The sequence below is a fragment of the Fringilla coelebs genome (assembly GCF_963513975.1).
Source record: "Fringilla coelebs genome assembly, chromosome: 2".
NCBI classification, from domain to species: Eukaryota; Metazoa; Chordata; class Aves; order Passeriformes; family Fringillidae; genus Fringilla; species Fringilla coelebs.
Window position 1 is genome coordinate 72,175,966 of NC_140029.1, and position 21,001 is coordinate 72,196,966.

Sequence of the window (21,001 nt, forward strand, 5' to 3'; positions counted from 1 at the left end):
TAGGCTGAGAGATCTTCTCTAGCTTTGAGGATTCATACACCTGAGCACTTTCCAGGTGAACATGCAGCAAGGCAATATATTTTAATAGTTAGGATACTAGTCAAGGTGGCTTGTCTGGCTGCTCTTTATGCCATTACCCTCCGGAAAGAATTCTGGGCTGTAGAAATCTCTATGTCAGGGATTTGGGCTCTGTCTAGACAGAGAATGGCAATGGGTGGTTAATAGGTGTGGTTTAGATTGTATAAATGCGGTATTAGATTGTATTAAATGTGGTATAAAGGGAAAAAGAGAATTAAAAATTGGTTGGGGTTACCTCAGAGAGCATGGTAAAAGGAAAATAAGTGAAATCAAGAAAAAACATTAAAAATTAAAACATTGCTGAGACAACTGATAGAAAGACTGTCACTTCATGAGGACTGCAGGAAAATTCTCAGGATGTCCTGAGAAAGCATGAAATGTACTGCTTTTTGAGAAGAGTTTTAGCTGAAAGCCTGATTCCTTAGAATGAAATCTCCTTGGATGGAAGAGAAGAATACAAGATACAAGAATTACCATATTAAATCACTTCACCACTTTGAGCAATCATTGATTTACTAAGCTTGAACTTAAATTTTATTTAGCTGTTGATACTCTTCTCATAAATTTAAATAGATTAATCTTTCTATAAATTACAAACTGGCATGAATATAATACTGGAAAATATAAAGTTTATTAATTCAGACAGAGCTTTAACCCTGCTTCATTAACATTTCATTTCACATTCATTAACATTAAGAATATTCTGCAGCTTAAGGAATTAAAAATGTTTATCAGAAAATGCTAATTTGGTACAACTAAGATATTTTGCAGGGATATCCTGATATGTTAAAAGTGCAGATGTGGTACCTGGGGACAAGATTTAGTGGTAGACTTAGCAGTCCTGAGTTAATGGTTCAGCTTGGTGATCTTAAGAGTTCTTTTCCAACCTAAGTGATTCTATGATCCCATGATTCTATAAAGACAAGGAAGTGGTTACAGAGATAGTATTTCATGGAAATAGGGGCTAATGGAAAGAGAACAGGAAACATAAGTGTTAATGTTCTGGGTGGTGGGCAGATGGTGTAAAACGGAATGAAAAGGCTTATTTCCATATTCTAGAGCTGTCACCTCTAAGCAAGAATAAAACCTTGCCTTTAATGTGAGCAAAACTTCTTCATCAAACAGCATTAAGTTTTAACAGTATGCAACTAAAAGAAAAAAAATCTCAGGGCAACCTTTTTTGGAAAATGGTCCTAAACTGACTTCTTGCCTTCATTTCCTAGTTTAACTGTGATATGACTATTACTATATTTACTATTTTATAGGCTACTGTTTATTAAGTTATTGTAATTTATTCCTAAAATACACAAGAACAAGATACTAATTTTCTCAATGACAGGATTGAAGTCAGCAAGATTCATTAACACCCCACGCACCCTATCAGGCAAAGACCATTTGCCTCCTCAAAGCCTAACAGAATGTTTACTCATACCCTCAAATTGCCTCCTACTTAACTTACCTTCTGAGCAGAAGTGTTTAAATTAAACACACACTATCACATTGCACTTCAACATTAGCTACGCAAACTGAAATCCTTTGCACAGAACAGAGCAAATACTCCAGGGGATTTTTATAAAAGACAAACAAGCAGAAGGGCAAGTAGTAAACTGGAGAAAGGGTGATATAAATATGCTTCTCCTTAAAAAAAAAAACAACTGATCATCTCTGCCCTGCTAGCTTTTCTTTAAGGAAAAAAAAAAGTGTAGGTGTGTCACTTGGGGATGTGATTTAGAGGTGAACACGGCAGTGTTAGGTTTATGGTTGGATGTTATCTTAGAGATCTTCTCTAACCTTTACAATTCTATGTTTCTATGAGTCTGCTGTGATGACGTTATAAAGCCAGTCAATACAGTTACAAGGTGGTTTCACTGTCACCAGTGCCAGCTGAATGTACAAAACCTTCCCAGAACAAGACATAGATGCTCAGTACTGCCACAGCAACATAATAAATGCCTGCAAAACACAAGTCCTTACTGAAATAATACTGAAGAGGATGCAGGTTTTGTCCATGCTCTTTCAGGAGCAGTAATTTTCACAAAGGGTTAAATCCAGCTTCAGTTTCATATACACTGAGATGTGTCTGTGATGTAGATGCCACTGATGAGCCAGTGTTTCTTTGCCTCCTCCTATGTCCTTACTGTCATCTGGGACACCCTTGTGCATCCTGTCTGGCCTCCACCTGCCACAGTCACAGGAAGCATCTCTTGGAGATAAAGTGATACCATGTGGTGTCTCACACAGCCCAGGATGCTTCACACGCAGCTGGATGTTAGTGTTTGAGCATGTGAGCTCAGCCTCTGTTCACTATACCCAAGGGAGATGACAAGCCCTGGAGCCCTCCCCAAAGCAGAGAAGATCATTTAGTGGGCACAAGAGCTCTGCCTGAGGCAGGGGTTGGCATCTCTCCATGCCCCTGGGAAATGTGACCACCCAGACCTGCCAGCGACCCTGCGGGGTATTGGAGGCACACTCCTGGCTGAGGCTTTCCCCAGGCATTTGTTCTTTGATTTGTACTGCTCTTTCTACACGGGGGTCAGAGAATGTCTGACTGAAATAGTATGAGTTGAAACGTACTAATTGTAGGAAAATGACAATTCTTGAGGTGTTGGATTGGATTATATTACTCTTAGGCATTTTCCTTTGTCTTGAAATATAAATCATACACATTTGCTCTCTGCTATATTATATTTTAGTTGAAAACTGTCAGGTTTTCTAAAAATCATTACTGAGCTTTTCATCATTTGCATAAATAAGGAGAAGTAAAATGAAATAGTTCACTACACTATATATAAAAAACTGCAAAATGTTCTTTGTGTATTTTAAGCCAAGGATTATCTGTTTTTTATGGTGTGAACTTTTCAAAATTTATTTCACATTGATCTTATTCTCTATCTAAGATGTTTAAAAATAGTCTCAGTATATATTAGTGTTACTAATTTATCCTTCATGCTAATAGTATCATTAAAATCACAATAATTTCTCCTTCATGCTAATAGTATCATTTAAATCACAATTTTAATAAATTAATTTGAAGCAAAGTAGGCATGAATCTCCTCTCACTTACATTAATTTTACACTGAAATAACCTCACTGACTTTAATGTATTTGCTTTTGAATTTTACCACAGTGCAAAAAAAAAAAAAAGGCAATGTGTCTTAGTACAATATCTGCTGAAGTAAATAATTATCAATGCACTGTAAAGATTAATATTGGATGAGTGAGTCATTAATATTAGCATAACAATTTCAACTCGTGTATGAATGATTTTTACTTACTTTGAGCAGAGACAGACCTTTTCCAAATCAGTTAACAATTATGCAGCTTTTCATATCTTTGTTAAACACGCTTTTCTATTAAAGTTTAGCGTCCCTTGGGCAAACAATAATTATTTGATATGGTTTCCTGGTTAAACAAAGTTGTAATTTCAATTAGGTTAAGAAGTAAAAAACCTTAAGATAAGACCCTTGGGCGTAAACAAAATTTATTAACACAATTATTATAACTTAACTTTGGCTTTGAAACGCTAATTGTATAGTTACTACCATATTTATAGTTTTGACAGTGAAATAATATGAATCTATTCATTGAAAGGAAGACCTCAAGATTTCAGAGGACCATGTGATTAGTGAAGGCCAAACATGACAGTTGCAAACAGGTAAAAAAATATTAAACAATTAATTGAAAAGAAATTACAGAACAATTTCAGTATTTCCTTTGATGGATTCTTCTGCTCAAAAAGAAATCACACCTTGATGTATCTATTTTAATGCCACCTAGAAAATGAAGGTTGACTTTATCAGGCTGTGTGAAAGGAAGTAGCTTTTCATGTGATAACTTTGACATATTACTTTGTAAATGAGTACTTCAGTGATTTGAAGAAACAGCCTAAGACAAACTTTTCTCTTGACAGGTGACATTTAAGATATACTACAAATATCTTCCTGTGACATATGTGCTACTCACAGAACAGAAATACAGTAGTTTTCACTTTGAAAGATAAAACCATATAAAAATATCAGAGAGATATTTCTCTCCATAAAGTTTTCACAGATCAGACTCATTACTACTCAGAATGGAATATCTAGAATTTTTTCAGCTTCAGACAGTTTGCACTGGAAACATTAAAAAATTCATAAAAACATGGACCACTACAGTTCCAGCTATTAATGGCTTTAAAATAAAACCCACACATACTTGCACATTTTATAAAATATTTACACTATAGATATATATACATAAAAATAAACTTCTTACTGATTATTTATTGAAAAAGGTCAGATTATCTTCATATTTCTGCTTCCTAATGAGGTAAAAATGAACTTGAATTTATACATAATAACATATTTAAAAATGCCATTCTTATTATGCCTTTCATATGGGTGTTATCAGAGCATTTATTAAACCATTACAAACCTGTGACTCGAAGCTTATCTGTGCCAATTACAACTTCATTTTCATCCACTGTAAAAAGTGGCTTTCCATCCTTTGAGTTGATCTGAAATTGCTGACTGTGGAATTCTACCATTTTAGGACCTGCAAAACACAGTAGAATAATGGAATAATTTCATAATCTTTCTTCAATTTTATATATAAAATAATAATTTTAATTGGTGTGTTAACAATGTAGTGACTCATTTAAGTACACTGAAGGGCATGAAGCACTCAGATAGTCTAAGGATAGTGAACTTCTAAGTTCTGAAATTGGTTAAGTCTATTTACATGATATAATTTGTTGTTCAAAACCATGCCTTGGAGTCTTCCTTTGTAGCTGGGTTTCCAGGGAATCTAGAAAATCCCACACAAATTGATCCAGACTAACATTCATGTCCTTGGTGTTGAAACCGCTTTGATCAAATTAATCTATCTTTTATTTTATTTTTTTTTAACAGAAACTAGCTATCAAAGTCTTTGCAGCATTATCCCTTTTCATTAGGGAAGCTCAAATGCTTTAAAATTACAAACATCCCATGTAAGAGCAGGACCTCAGCTCCTCCTAACAGATGACAGTTCGGCTCCAGATATCTAACGAATGCTACTGATCGTGTTCTTAAGGGTTTCAAGAATGTAAGAGAATATTTGCAATTGATTCTGGTACTCCAAAAATGAAAATAATATGAGAGAGAGTCTGTGCATAGTTCCAGATCCTAAAATCACTAAAATATCCTATTGTACAGTATTGGCTTGGTAAGCAGATAAAAATCAAACCCTTAATATTCCCTCCTCTAACAACCTGATCAATTAAAATTCACACCACATCGAGCCTGAATATCTATTACATAGAGTTGTCATCATAAATCTATATTCAGAATTAAAATTACAGAGAATGGTGAAAGCAGTTAAGACTCCTTTTCAGCAATTTTTAATAAATGTATTTCAAAGACTATCCACAGGACCAAGAGGCACTGAACTGCTTCCTTCCCATTAAGAATCTGTTCTCCCACGTCTGCTCCCATAAATGTTAAATATATTCCAGGCAGTAACTCTCAAAAGAAATAGGATTTTTTTTTTTAGCTCTTATGTTAAAGGGGCAGTAAATACACGCAGGTATTTCACAAAAGCTGGTTGGTAGCTGGTATGAGAGAACCACACCATGGCACTCCATACAAATTGCTTATTGCTTCACTCAGCAGATGCAAAACATTGATTTTAACTATCCACTAAACAAAAAGAAATAGTTAGAGAAGCCATAATGTCCTAAACTAGGGCAACACTTTTAAGTGTTTTAAACCCAATATTGATTCTACCTGAACATGGTCAGGACAGAGGGCTGAGCTCTGCATTACGTTATGCTCTGCAGCACATGTGCACCAAAGCACAGCCTTATGGACACCAATTTGGCTCTTCTCTAAAGCTATTCTGAAGCCCACGACTTTATTTCTGAGAAGTATGTTGCAAAAAGTGAGATCAGAAAATATCTTTGTCAAGAGAAAAGGCCTTAAACAGTATTTTAAAAAAAAATTTTACAGCAAAAGAAACAGTTCTGGGTAAGTGAGGCAGGGATGGATCCTGTCAATAGTTTCCTAGAGAATCTTGGTTAAGGTTTTATTAAGGTCCCTTCCAACCCGAGCCATTTTATGGATTAGTGATTGATTGTTTCTGTTTGTGCCCAGCAACAATAATGAAACTGGCCTTTTATGTAGTGTAGCTAGATCCTTGTGTTTTCAAACAAATCAAAGGCCTGAGTACAATGGATATTATCATTTACCAGTGCTGCAGGGGCTGGTCCCTCATCCTTCCCATTCATCCAACTCCATGATTTTAAAAGCTAGCTTAATTAAGGAAAAACTCTGAGCACTCACTGAACATTTCATATGTTTCAAAGGTACTTTAACTTGTCTTTCTTAGAAACTCCAGCTCATGGCCTTGCCTATGCTAGATTTGCATTCAGACTGTTTGATCCTGGACCTTGCACACTTGAAGAAATCTTTAACAAGAATTTTTAAGTCCACAGTTTTCTTAACACAACTGCCCAACAAATGTGAGACAAGGACTGATAGATAATCTTCAATATCAGAGAATGGTATGAATAATAACTGATGTATTTTGAATCTTGAGAGGAATGCTAGGGTAAAATTCAAGCATATGTTTTATTCATGCTAGAGATAAGACATCTCAGGGTTTCGAAAAGAAATAATAGGCTTTTACATAAATGGGAATAAGTTTATGTAATGAAAAGTAGCCATTAATTTCTCTTAATGGTATTCCACAATACACATTAACCATCTATATTGCAGTAACACTAACTGTATCATAATCCCAGTCAGATTAATTTTCAACTCACAAACAGCAGCCAAACTCAGTATCTGAAAGTGTAATCTCCTAATGCCTAAATGTGTTTTGTTTACCACCCTAGTGTATTAACTACATATAAGTCAAGTAATACTACATAATCATATTTGCTGATAAAATCCTACAATTAAAATTGCAACCTGACTGAATGCAGGTTATAGACAATATTTGTTTTCTACTTGCTGTCAGATGTGTCACATGAATTTCCAGGTCGATGGGTTATTCTTGCTAATCAGGCTGATTATTTCCTATTGTTTCTGTGTGTTTCCTCCTTTAATGTGCAGCCCTGAAGCAGACCTTGTAAGTGATCTTCACATCACATACCTCTTGAAACCGAGGATGCTGCCTTTACCAAAAAGAAACTGACAGGCTGCTAAACAGTCTTCATTTTAATTTGTCCTCACTCTTTACTTCCCTTTTCCAGGGAAGGAAGCTCTTGTTCAGTGAGTCCATTTCAGTTGAAAAGCATTTTAATAAACTGTCTTCTACTGCTACACAACCTTTGAATTCCAGGCCAATATAAATATAGATGTACCAGACAGCAAAGGATCTTCTGTCAAAAGCAGGGCCAGCCATAAAATAAATATCTGCAAATGCTTAATGCCAATGAAATCTGAGGAGTCTGAAATTTGAAGAGTCTGCCTACATGTTACCAGCAGGCAGACTCTTCAAATAGTTAGTTCTGCCAAATACTAAGCATTTTTAGTGTGTCTTTAGATCTTTCAGAAGAAAAGGCTTTCCAACACTGGATTTACTTCTATCATTAAGTAATTTAATACCTTTTATTTTCTTATTCTCTTTTTTTGTCTGCCATTTCTAATTAACCTATGGCTGTCAGCTACTCTGTATGCTTTGCTCTTCTCCTACCACCTAGAATCATTGAAGTATTGGGTATAAACCGAAATCCTGAGTGCTCTTTGGTATTCCTATGCAATTTCCTTTTTTACTTAATTTTTATTAAACTAAAGCACCTTACTTAAAATAAGATCTCATTAAAAGTGTATTAAAAATGTAATACTCCTACAGATTCAGTTCTCATTCCATGTATGATAGAATACAATACCAATAAATGTAAAGTCCTTACTTTCAGAAACATAAAATTAGTTATATTTTCATATGGAGCAGTATGGTATTTCATTAGAAAAAAGGTATTACTACAGGGAATGTGCACATTGCATAGACACATTTTATGTCCGTAGCATACATCTCTCATAGGTTGGAACAACAACTCTAATACCTTAATAGAATACTTGCTGCTCCTGTTTTTTCATTTTCTCTCAGTTCTCCTTTCGTGTAATGGATGAAACAACTATGTCCTCTCAGATCAAAGTAAGAGTGCCTTACTGTCACCACTGTTAATACTTTGTTGTGATCTGTGATTGAACACAGGTCTAGAGATCTTAAAAAATTGGTCACCTTTTCTCACAGGCGCAATGAATCCAAATTTTGTTGCATGATAAAGAACTTCAACAGGAAAAGCTGAAACACACAGTCCTCAGACAGGTAAGGTGAAAAGGAAAATACTAAAGGAGATGGGATATGATAATATGCAACCCTGTATGCAGAGAGGATAGCTGATCTGAGTCTCTCATTCCTAAGTGAGTACGTTACTTTATCATCTGTATAATGGATATTCTTTTCCCCCTTTTCCTCTTTTTTTTACAAAAAGAAAGCCATGAGTGTATTTTCATAAGGTCAACTCGTGCACTGTGTTTCAGCAGTTTTCTAAGCATACCTACCAGTTCTGGGCAGAGGACAGTGTGAGAGGATCAGCTGAACAGAAGGGGCATGATTCATTTCACAACATTGCTGTCTAGTACCATTATACATCCTTTTATGTTCTTTGCCTGGCCTTCAGCTTATTTCAGATGTCCTAGAGTGTCTAGGACTTCTATATCAGACCAGAAAGTCTGACATGGAGTGTGTAAGCAACACAAGCCCTTCCAGTGTTTCAGGTGAAGACTGGGCAAGATGGAATTGCAGAAGAATGCCAACCAGAGGTCACCTCTCTATGTCCTACCTCCACCTACAGCAGGGTCAGCTCGGATGGAAGTTATATAAAGGTGCTCAGGGTCTTGTCCAGATGAAGTTTTAATACCTCTGAGGAAGGGGATTTATCAGCCCCCCTGAGCAATTTGTTCCCATGGTTAACCATGGAACAGTGGTGATTATCTGCAATCTCTGATTTTGCCTCTGCTTGATTTTGCCTCTCTGCAACCTGTGACCATTGCCTTTTGTCCTCTTGCTGTGCATCTCAGGTCTGGAATCATGCTAGCAATTGCACAGCAGGAAATGGCCTCAACCAAGAGAGGTTCTGGTTTGATATTAGGAAAAAGTTTCTCCACTAAAGAGTGGTTAAACCTTGGAACAGGCTACCCAGGGAAGTGGGTTCAAAAGTGTTCAGAAAATAAGTAGATGTGGCACTTTGTGATATGCTGTAGTTGGCATGGTGGTATTTGGTCAAAGGTTGGACTTGACCTTGGAGGTCTTTTTCAACCTTAATGATTCTATGATTTATTTTGTCTCTAGCCCTCCTAGTATCAGGTGCCAGTTAGAAGCTCTCCTTAACAAACACAACATCTTCTGACTCTTACACTTCATGTGCTTCTACTCCCTGGCCATCTGAACAGCTCCCTGGCTGGCTCGCAGCTCCGTCCCACTGGAGATGATCTACAGTATTCCAGCTCCCAGATGAGGGATGATGCAGCCCAGTGTGCTCCTAGTGCTCACTGCCACAAGGCTACACTGCAGGTACATGTTCAAGCTGTCCATCAGGACTGGGGGTGTTTTCTGCACACCTGCTGCACAAAGATAGGGGTGTGGCTCCTCCTTTGGGCAGTAGCTGCCAACGGGGTTCAAAACTGTTGCTGCATTTGAAGCGACTAGGATTTTAGGCGTACTTGATTATCCAAATTCTATCTAAGATTAGAGTCTCAGTAAATTTCAGCTACTTTAGCTAACCTTTACCAATTCATCTAGCATTAACCACTGCCAAAAATTCAATTATTTTTCGTGCAGAAACTATCCTCACCTTTAGCAGTAACTATTACCTTCCAATTACCACACTATTACTTATGTTAATGATTACTGTACCACTGAAACAAAAATATATTTGGGATTGGACATTTAATGAAACTGTTAAATTTGAGAAGGTTATAAAATTTTTAATAATTACCCTTTTTTTCACTTATTTTGAATTATTTCCTCCCATTGGAATAAAGAGACAATGAATCTACTCAGAAGAGTGATTGCTCTTTGATGAGAGACAGTTATTCCCCAAATGGTTATTTTCCAAATAAAAAATGGTTTCCCAAGTATTAGTGAGGGTTTTTTTCAAACTCTGTAGACTTATGTCCTCTTTTAGACTAAGTGAGAAGAAAAGTGACAGCACAGGATTCAAGTCCCCTGGGCCAGGTTAAATTTTCCCTTAATGTGGTGCCGTCACGTTTAACAAGTCAGCAATGCACCTTATCATAGAATGGTCTGAGTTGGAAGGGACTTTAAAGAATGTGTAGTTTCAATCCCCTGAAATAGGAAGGGGCACCTTCCACTAGATCAGGTTTCTCAAAGCTCCATCCAAGACTGGCCTTGAACAGTTCCAGGGATGGGGCAGCTACAGTTTCTCTGGGCACGCTGTTCCAGTGGCCCTCTACCCTCACATTAACTATCTGATTAACTCCCAGAGGATGTTTTAATACTGGCTTAAGTCAGTCTGTCTGACCGTGAATCATCATTAATTTCTTCATAAAGATTATCATATTTGGGGACAGGGTGTGCATATCTTGCTACGGTAAGCATCTTACTCTACATGGTGCTTAGGCCATCAATGGTGGTTTTTTTCAGGAGAGGATATTTTTCCTTTGAGTCTAAATATTAAACTGCAGTTTGATTTGCTTAACTAGCTCTCATTTAAACATATCTTGAATATTTCTTACTGTTTTCTGCTATTTGTTTTAATTCTTTTCAACATGATATACAGTCAAATACTCAGTGGTCTCACGAAAGACTAAAAGCATTTGCATTTAATGCAAATTAAAAAGCATGCGTATTTAATGCATATTCTTTTAAAAAGGAGAATTGGTCAAAAAGTCTGTAGAATGTTTTAGCAGCCACCTGTCATTTTCTAAATCTTATTCATCTAACCAAATTTTACTTCTAAATAAACTAGCATGTATGTCTTTATATGATCAGATTCACTGACAGCTAAAATTTTTATAATACTTCTTAATACTTTAGGAAGTAAACATTCCTACTTTAATCCCCTTTGAATAAATACTCTAAATTCTTGATCATAGAAATACTTAATCACCTCAAAATACTTCAATGAATTTTCAGATTTATCCTTCTATTAATTGCTCCTATGTTGTATCTTCCTTTCTTATAGCCCAGCTGGACACCGATTAAAGTTGTGCAAATAATCATCTTGCAGACAAAGATCTTCAAGGAATATGTTCTGCCTTTTATCTTAGAGATAAGAAAGAATTTATTTTGACAAAAATGGGATTTTTAATGAAAGACTTCTGGGAAAAATAAGGAAAAGCTAAATTATTTTACAATGTCAGTAAGTTTATGAAACTGGCTTCAGGGTTTTCCCTGTGAAAACAAGATCAAACTCTTCTTAGAGTCATCATACTTCCTTAGCACTGTATTCTTCCTCCTATGCCTCTTATGAAAAAATACCATCACTTGAAAAGAAATATTAAAATGCTGATAAGAAACCCCTACATGATTTGACTTTGGGAAGTGGTAGTTTTCTAAATGGCAATTATCAGTGCTAAAGCAATGTATGAGGAACTGACACTGATCTGTTTCCTCAGAATGTTGTTCCAGTCTGAAGCACGAGATAGCACAAATACTCTCATTGTAACAGCTGTTCAGATTAATGTTATAGACATGAAAATAGTCTCTAAGCAGAATTTTGACTGTAATTCTGTTTTCACACTGCATAACCCATTTTGACTTTCACCATATTCCCATGCTTTCTGAGTGAAGCTGATTTCATGCTTAACAATGCAGAACAGCTTCATAATCCAACTATCTAAATAAATTCCTACAAGCTTTAGACTCTTTAAACTGAACCCTGACCTAAGCTACTGATGTTACTATTCCTTGGTGTAAAAAATTGAACTAGGACAAGGATCATCAATCCATTCTAATGGAATCTGCTCTGAAAAACCTTTCATGACTTTGGAAACCTCCTTTTTTCTTTTTTTTTTTAATTTTTAATTTATTTTCTTAAATTTTCTACTAAAAAAAGGACATATTTCAAGGAGAATTTAAGGATCTTCTGTCGGTTGAAACCTCCTAACATAATCCTTTAAAGACAGATATCTTAAAAATCTGGTCCTACTTTTCAGCAGAGACAGTTCTAAACATGCTGCTCTTCTTGACTTATTATCCATGACTGGAGCAGAACTGCAAAAGCTGACTGTATTACTTTCATCTGCTGATAAGCTGTACATAGAAGCTTATGTTTACTTAGGTAAAACATCATTTACTGTTTGATACCAATGTTGCTCTTAATGATTTCATAATTGACTGTATAGTCTAAATGTTTCTTTTATACATAACATTTATCACCAATCATTACTGAAAAAGTTTGACAAGTTTTTTCCACCAAGTTGATTTATTATTGCTCAGGATATAAAATCAAAAGTGCTGCAACGCTCTTTTATTCTAGGATTGAATAAGGCTTTGAAGTGGTTAAGAACAAAAATCTTGGAAATCATGGATTTTTTTTTTTTTGGATTACCAAAGAAAGTTCTAGATATTTCAGTTTTGAAAGTTGATAAGCAAGCTGCAACAATGGCACTTGAATTGTATTCATGATTTTAAGGAGAGGAGTTTTCTAATGAAAATATTTACTATCTGTTCTGTACACATTGTTGCCTTGCATATAAGCAACTCTCTCCACAACTTTCTTAATTCCCTATGACTATCAAGCCTGTACATTCCCAGAATTATGCTTTGCTTAGGTTCCTTCCTTGCTGTCTGTTGGCCAACATTCTTCTGAGTCCCATTTCTCCTAAAAATATTAACAAAGCAATCACTTCCCTTAAATAAAATCCTACTTCCTTTTATGCCTTGTTTTGTTCCTGTTTTTTTATTTGTAAAAAGTAATTAACACAAAATGGTGGTTTTGTCATCCAGGGAGCCACTGAAGTAAAAAAAAAGAGTAAAGAATGCAATTGGAGTTTTTTTTCTTTAATTATGATCCCTATTATTTTGAAACTATTATTTCCCTGGCAAGCACTCTTTGAAGTATTTGCATTTAGTGAGACTTCTGAAAGCTGGGTAATTATGGGTCGTAGTACAAAACTCAACATCTACAGCATTTTGATTTAAAAAGCAATGTCCAGACAACTCCTCCAAGAGGTATCGCATGCAGATGAACTGAGAGGCATGGAGAAGCTTTAAAGCCAGAGTAATCATGTTGGAATTTGCTCACATTTTATGTCTTTTTTGTGTATCTATGATTCATGAAGGAATGCATAATATGTGCCTATTATCTTCATAGGGGGTATTTCACAGAAACTCAAGTAAAGATTTGTTTCACATCTCTCGTGTGAATTACTTCTGTTGAAGACTGGGTATTTAAATCATTCTTAGTAACTTATTAAATTCTTCTAACAAATCATTTGAATCACAATTTCCATGAGTTAAAAGGTATTTTTGTTATAATCTTGTGAGAGATGCTATATTATATTGTCATCTCTGGAACAATTCCAAGCTTATCTATAGGACTCCTTCACAATTGCAACTAGTCCTATTTATAAGAGGACTAGAGTTTTAAGACATAATTCCAGCATATTGGCAATTGTGGAAGATATTAACTGTTTAGCAAAGGCTTGTGCATATAAAGTGAGTATGCCACACACCTATTTATCACACTCCTTTTGATAAATATTTAGAAGTATTTTCTTAAGACAAGTCACGCAGATCTTTATGATTGACAGAATTAAAAAAAAGGGAATCTGAAAACATTTAAAGACTGAAGTGAGATTAATTGTATAATTTTACATTTTTAAGGGGAATAACAGGGTCCTTTATATTTTTTTTCCTTTTGTTTGAAAACAATGAAGCTTGCAAAACATTATATGAATTGAAATGGTAATTCTTCAAACAGGAGTTGTCACAGAAGTTACACAGTCTGAACAGCATTGAAAAGTTGCTCATCAATGCTCTGCTGGATCCCAATTTAGTAAACTACTTAAACATATCAGGTTAGGCTACAGTTAAATGAGCAGGAATTTATGCTTTGCTGCCTGAGGACCTTGTAAGAAATGTGTTAGTAACTTGCTACATTTTTCTCCAATGTCAACTAAAGGTTGAAAAATAGTAAAAAAGCTAAGAAAAATTTTGTCATAGCTCACACATATTGTTGCCATTATTGCCTTAAAAATATGATTTAAAGAGTAAGGTCAGGTTATTTTTGCTGCCAAGATCTCTCACTTTTATCTGTCTAGATCTATTGATTTCACTGAGTAAACCGATGTATTTTACTGCTACCATAGATAGTAAAAGATATAAATGCCTGAGTTTTGAGCTTGAATTTTTTCAGGATGTCTGCTTAAATGTATCTTCTCAGAATCTGATTTGCAACTACAAATAGATATTTACACAAGGAAAAAAGGGTAACTTTTGCAGAGACCTTTCTTGCATAACTCTGCACTAGAGAAGTGCTTCAAATATTTAAAGAATTATTGTTTAACTGAGAAACTGAAAATATACTGCTGCTTTTTACTAAGTGGCAGGTGGACTATTCAAATATGACCATAATAGTAATAAATAATCATGTATTTAGTGCTTTATATTCTCAAATCTCTATACAAATATTCATTACAATGTTTCCAAAGCAGTGGACAAGGAATAATCACTCAGACTTACCCACATTTAATCTGCCTGTGACTTCCCCATTTGAATTGCGAGCATTCACAGTCACATTGTGAGTTGACTGGAGAAGCAGTGATGAGTCCTGAAGTATGGAGAAAGAAAAGAAGTTTGTTGGACAGTACAATTAGAATTGTGAACAGCGTTCAACATTTAGTCTACTGCTGGTATCAACTCAGTCACTGAAAGGTCTTTGCAGCTACGAAACTAACCACAGATTTCATCAAATAATGTGGGCAGATATTTCTGATTACAACAACTGCATCAGATTTAAAGTAAGAAAAATAATTAAAGGGAATACTTCAGGTGAACAAAACCTGTGTTACTGGACCAATGAACATGGCTGCTAACATTTTATCTTTTGGAAAAATGCTTTAGTTCTAGATTTAGTTCCTGTCAGTACATAACTGAGACTCCTAGAAGACAGCTGTTTAACTGAGTGTGAGCACTCCACTTTGAGAATTCATACCATCCTACTAACATGGTGAGAAACATGCATGTGCATTCTGCTTCCTCAATGGCCCATGCAGTCTGTAGGCTGTGGCCTAATTTTGGCACCTGGCACTGACTCTCCAGGCAAGGAAGCTGTAACAGTGAGTGATGGAGAGAGTGGCAGGCTGACTAGATCGATGCTGACTTTAGCAGACAACAGTACAGATGATTTTCAGGGTAATCATAGTGGCCACTATCTTTACTTGACATTAAGTATCAGAAAATTATCTGGGTACACAGATCTTATCACTCATTTGGATCAGCAAACTGTAAATACACTAGTAGACTTCAAAAAAAGGAGAGGAAGTTTTCTGCAGTACAGGTGCTTTCATACTAAAGCACACTTTGTCTCTGAAGGACAAGAACCCAGTAAGTGATAAGAAGTGCTACGCAGATCTCAGCTGCCAAAGCATCAGGGAATACATGATATGAAGAGAGTATCAGCAAGCTGCCTGCTTGTGACCTCAGTGGAGATACCCATTCCTAAATAAATGAGTTTCCAACTACTGGAATATCATTAGAAGATCAGCCTCTTTCACAGATATGACTTCAAGTTATTTTTCTGGACTCACTGGAGACTAGGTAGCACCTTGAAGGGCTTAACCCCTGAAAATAACCCCCAGGCATGTTTTCATCTCAATTTAATGCTTCAGAGTATGAGACAACCTGAGAGTTTTAAACACTTTTTATGTGACGAATTTTACTACAAACACTTATTTAGTAACAAAACCACAAACCTGATTAAAAAGTAATGAGATAGAAGTAACACACAATTTGGACTCAAACTTACACATTTTTTTAAAGAAAACAAACAGTATCTTACAAGTAGGTAGAAAGGCTCTTTCAAAATAAGTTATTAAGTGAGCAAAAGAAATTAATCACACTTTATAAATTATATTGGGAAAACATAAAAGCTCATAGAATTAACACAAATAATGAAAAGTCTTAGGAAAAAAGCAAGCCATGGTTAGAATGAACATTAATGGTAGTAAGTTAGTATGAAGTGGAAAAGGAAGGCCAAGAAAGATTGGGCATTAGGTAAATATAGCACATTTAAGTGCTATATTATCTGCTAAATGACCCATAAAGCTGGGCATCTTTTATTACATTTATTTGATTGCCACTGTTTGATTTAAAAAATAACTTCCTATTTTGAGATATCAAATGAAAGTGTGAATAAAATGTACTCTAGACCTGCTGCTGCCACACACGTGGTTTTGACTAATTAAAATCTAGTAACATATTTAAAAATGATTTCATCTCTTATCTTTCCACTAAGATGTTTTAGCAAAGGTGCAATGGTCTTGCCCACAGCTCTGCGTTGAACTCATAATGAAGGCATAAACTTGTAATAGGCTCCAGAGACAATGCACAGCAAGTAGATTTTCTGCTACATATTTTCTTAGCACTTTGGAGACCTCATTAGGTGAGAAAATCTGTTAGGGGACTGCAAGGAGAAAACTATTAAGGCAAGGGAGAAAGCTGCTTTGAAAGCTGAGAAGGGCCCAGGTCTCCAAGACAAACTTAGAAAAAGAAAACTTAACAAATAAGTAATGTTATGAGAATAAACACATAAATGGCAACTCGGGAGACCAAGCTGCAGGCAATAAGCCTTTAGAAAGTTCAAATATTCAAAAAAAGCAAGGATACAAACAAAAAATCTCTGATGAATTATCAGAAGGCAGAGAGAGAAGCAGTAGCCTGAAGGCTCTAATTAATGCATGCTACTAATGATCATGATTGGACAGCTATGCTTATATTAGATGCTGCCACGCCTCTTTTTCCTGTATTGTACTAAATGTGTTAAAAGTTGAAAAGAATATTAAGAGAGCACAAATGGGAGCTTAACGCTGCATAACGATCCTTGGAACTAGAGGGAGTTCTTAAACATTAGCTGTGGTGGTCTTAAAAAGTTACATGTCTTACTGGATAAAAAAACCTCAAGAGAAATTCACCAAAGCACATAAATATTTTTCTTGCTGTCTGTGAGGCAGAAAAGAATACAGCATAAGAAGCTAAATGGAAGTACAAATATAGTAATGGAATTTCACTGTCTTAATTAAGAGCTGTTCCTGAAACTGGAAATACTTAGAGAAAACTAAAAGCTCAGTATAAGTAAAATATGTTGGCATTGCTTATATTTTAGTAATCAAGCATATTAACAACCTCATTCTGATAAATTTATTTACATTTTCTCTTGCTATAGCAATATATATACACTTTTCCTCTATATACAACTTTTTTCCTAGGTTCAGAAAACTCACATGGCTGGCTATTTCTTCTCAATTACATGTCTGAAGAGATGAAAGAGCCAAATTTGGCTTTTGTTGTCACTGAATAGCACATTATTCAATGAAATGTCCCATTGGTTGATAAAATATTTACAAAACATAAAACTTTATTTTGTGAGATGTTGGACTATGGTCAATAGTTCTGAAAAATATTTATTTTATTGGCCAGAAGCAGACTTCTCTCTACAAAATTCACTGGAATAAGTTTCAGAGTCCCCCTGGATAATTAAAATCCAAATCAGATGCTTTCTTCCTTTTTCTAAACCCACAACTTCCGCACCTTTCCCTTTCTCAGTGACATTTTAAAGTTAATAATTTTGATAAATATTTGACCAAGTTTGGTATTCCTATTTTACCTCACTAGTAAAAACAACAACGAACTTTTCTGTCTAGGTGAACTAGATTAAATTCTAAGTCTTTCCATTTAGACTTGTAAATTTTATATACATAAATATATAAACACACCAGACATCTCATGGCACTGTCCTTGAAGTGAAAAAAGCTATGTATTTTAGAGAAATCATAACTTTTCCATTGAGATCCACTAATTTTAGAGATATTGAAACTATTCTGTAGTGGATGAATAAGCAGAACAAGCAGCTTCCAAGGGAAGACTATATTAAAAAATAATCTGAGTAAAAATAATGACAATCTTTTTAGTCCTCAAGTTTTAGCATAACTTACACATGATAACAATTATAATTCCTGTTTGAGCTGATTATCACATGCCTAAGAGAGAAATGTTATTTCTGAAAAAGCATCATAACACTGACCTTGTAAAGTGTGCAGAAATACATGTATGTACAGATATACATGAACATCCATATACACATGTTTGTTTTTTTTCTTACATCACAGAAATCATGCCAAGTTCACTTATTCAAAAGTGCATTAATTTGATTTAGCATTTTTGCAAGATTACCCACTTACCACTCTCGAATGGATTTCTTTGGCATAAAGAGGGAATAAGAATTCAGATTCCCCTTCCAGTCGAAGGCCTTCTTTTGTAACACGCAGGTGTCCCATCCCAGTCTGAGGAGAAGATGTGAGAATTATGCACAATTTGCTATTGTTGCTGTATTTATTTTGTGTTCTTTTCATAAACATTTTCAGAACTGCCTGCCTCAAGTCTACTGATAAATATACAAACAGTAATGCATTTAAAATTCTGAGAATACCTTATTCTTTCCCAGGAGTAATTATCTGTGAGAAATTGCAGGTTTCATGAAGTTATTAAACTTGGTTGGTCGTTTTTTTTTTTTTTTTTTTTTTTGTGGGGGGGCAGGGTGTGGAGTGGAAATACAGTTTTATAGTCATTAAATTAAAAAGAAGTGCATTTGTATTTGCTGTGCTGAAACAGCTTTTGTACTTGCCTTCTAAAAATGTAATGAACAATAAACTTTTATATATGAGTACTCACATAAAAAAACTTACATTAATATCTCAGGGTTCATTCTATCACTACTGTAAGCCTACAGAACAGACAAAGAGGGATTTTTATTTGCTTTCATTTTCATCAATAACTTCTTTTTAATTAAGTTTTAATCCATTGGTTTAGTTTTTTCTCCTTCAATTGTTGGTCAAGGCTCTCTATCTCAATATCATATACCTTTTTCTCTATCACCTGCTTCTCAGTTTTCCCATCCTTTCTTTCTTAGTCCCTCCTGCTTTCAGCCCAATTATTCTTTCCAGCTGATATCTCTGTTCTTTCTTTTTACTTCCTTTCATCATTATCATAGAATTGATAATGTGAAAAATGAGTGAGGAATTACTTCAGTAAGTACATCTGAGGGTTTGCAGGCTTCAGCTGCAAGGTATTTCACAGGTATTCATCTAATTTGTACAGGATTCACCCATTTCCCTGACATAAAGTGACAGAAAACTTGCCAAAAAAAAACCCCAACAAACCCAAAAAACCAGCCGTGCAGTTAGGCCACATGAAAATATTTCAAGACAACTGCTGCAAACTACAAGAAACAGAGGGAAGGGCTAAATAAAAAACAATAAACCCAAAAAAGTATTTTCACTCTTAAACAGTTTTCAGGTAGTTTTCCATGTAAGCAGAAGAGGTAACAGGCCACCAATTACACATTAATAAATTGTTCATCTAATGAATTATGCTTGCCATTGAGAAAAGTTATAATTGAAGAGATGGTAATTGATTTCAAATATATGTTCTGACTAATCAGATTATAAATGTGTATATATATACACATATAAGTAACATATCAAACCAGCCTTCAGTGAAAAATCATAGCTATTTTTTTAGCAGGCCTGAATGGAGACAAAGAGAGAAACAAGTTTGCTTTGATTCCATAGGGTAAGAAATGTTCATTCACTCCACTGGAGAGTACAACCACAATTCTTCCTCAGCAAGATTTGCTTCAGGAAAGAGGCTTTTAGAAAAGCTATTTATGGAATCTGTTTTTCAGGATCAAATATTTTACTGTTTTGAAATATATAATGTACTGACTTTTCCCAGTGAAAACAGATATAGTTTCCAAATCCTACACCACTGCAAAGCTTTTAAAGAATATAGTGATACATCCCATAAGGCAAAACTAAAATACCTATTATGAGTTTTATAATGACAATTCCTAGCTAGCACTGACTGATTTAAAAATATGTTTTTCTAGCAAAGACTACAGACATTTTAAAAAATTTGCAACACTCCAACATTATAAAGACACTTAGGTTTTAAGGAAAACACTTGAAAAATCTGATATGAAATATCAGGATATTCTAAAGAAATACCACTAACAAGTATCTCCTTTTTTATTAACCAAATTTAGGGTCTGATGACTTGCTCTGAGCTCATACCTTTTCCCATCAGGTGAAAGTAGTTTATGTTAGCTATCAGGTTTAAACTGAGTTTTTATATTTTTATGGAATAAAATTTAAAAAACTAAATAAGACGCTAAAAAAACTAAAAAGAACTAAATAAGAATACTTTAGAATAAGTACAAAAAAATGACATTGACAAATCTGAAATTTAAGAAGGCAGAGGAAGAACTAGCAATTAATTCTTGCTCTGAAGCAGACTGGAGAAAATTAACAAACTCCTAGGTGGCAATCTCTGTCTTGCCTTTGGCAGGAAGAAATTTTTAGTAGAAACAGAATAAAAAAATTATGTGGAAAAAAATTATGCAATTTACTCAGCACACTCTTTCTAATGGATTCAGGTTTCCCAGCAATGATTATGGTGAAAATGCTATATAGACAAAGAAATGTCTTGGACAAAAAGAATAGTATGTCACATGACAAAACTCAGCAGTTTCAACTTATCTGGAAGTTCCTATTTTTTCAGTAAATCCAGTCATATCCCTCAGGATTACTTTGTATGAGTATGTCCTCCAGTATGCCGTATTTTCTTATAACAGATATTTAATTTAAGCATTGACACAAAGCTCACATTCTCGCATATTTGCCTAACAGCCTCATTATCCATTCTCATTGACCAC

The 21,001-nt window shown here is 35.0% G+C and overlaps 1 protein-coding gene across 5 annotated transcripts in view; it reads right to left on the minus strand.

Moving 5' to 3' along the window:
- SGCG (sarcoglycan gamma) overlaps positions 1-21,001 on the minus strand; it is a 106,217-nt gene that overhangs the window by 23,089 nt on the left and 62,127 nt on the right. For all 5 annotated transcript variants that reach the window (XM_084226052.1, XM_084226051.1, XM_084226053.1 and 2 more), the window contains 3 exons: positions 18,471-18,572; positions 14,755-14,842; positions 4,492-4,611 (listed from right to left, as the gene is read on the minus strand). In XM_084226052.1, coding sequence (XP_084082178.1) covers positions 4,492-4,611; positions 14,755-14,842; positions 18,471-18,572 — 310 coding nt within the window. The remainder of the gene's footprint in view (positions 1-4,491; positions 4,612-14,754; positions 14,843-18,470; positions 18,573-21,001) is intronic.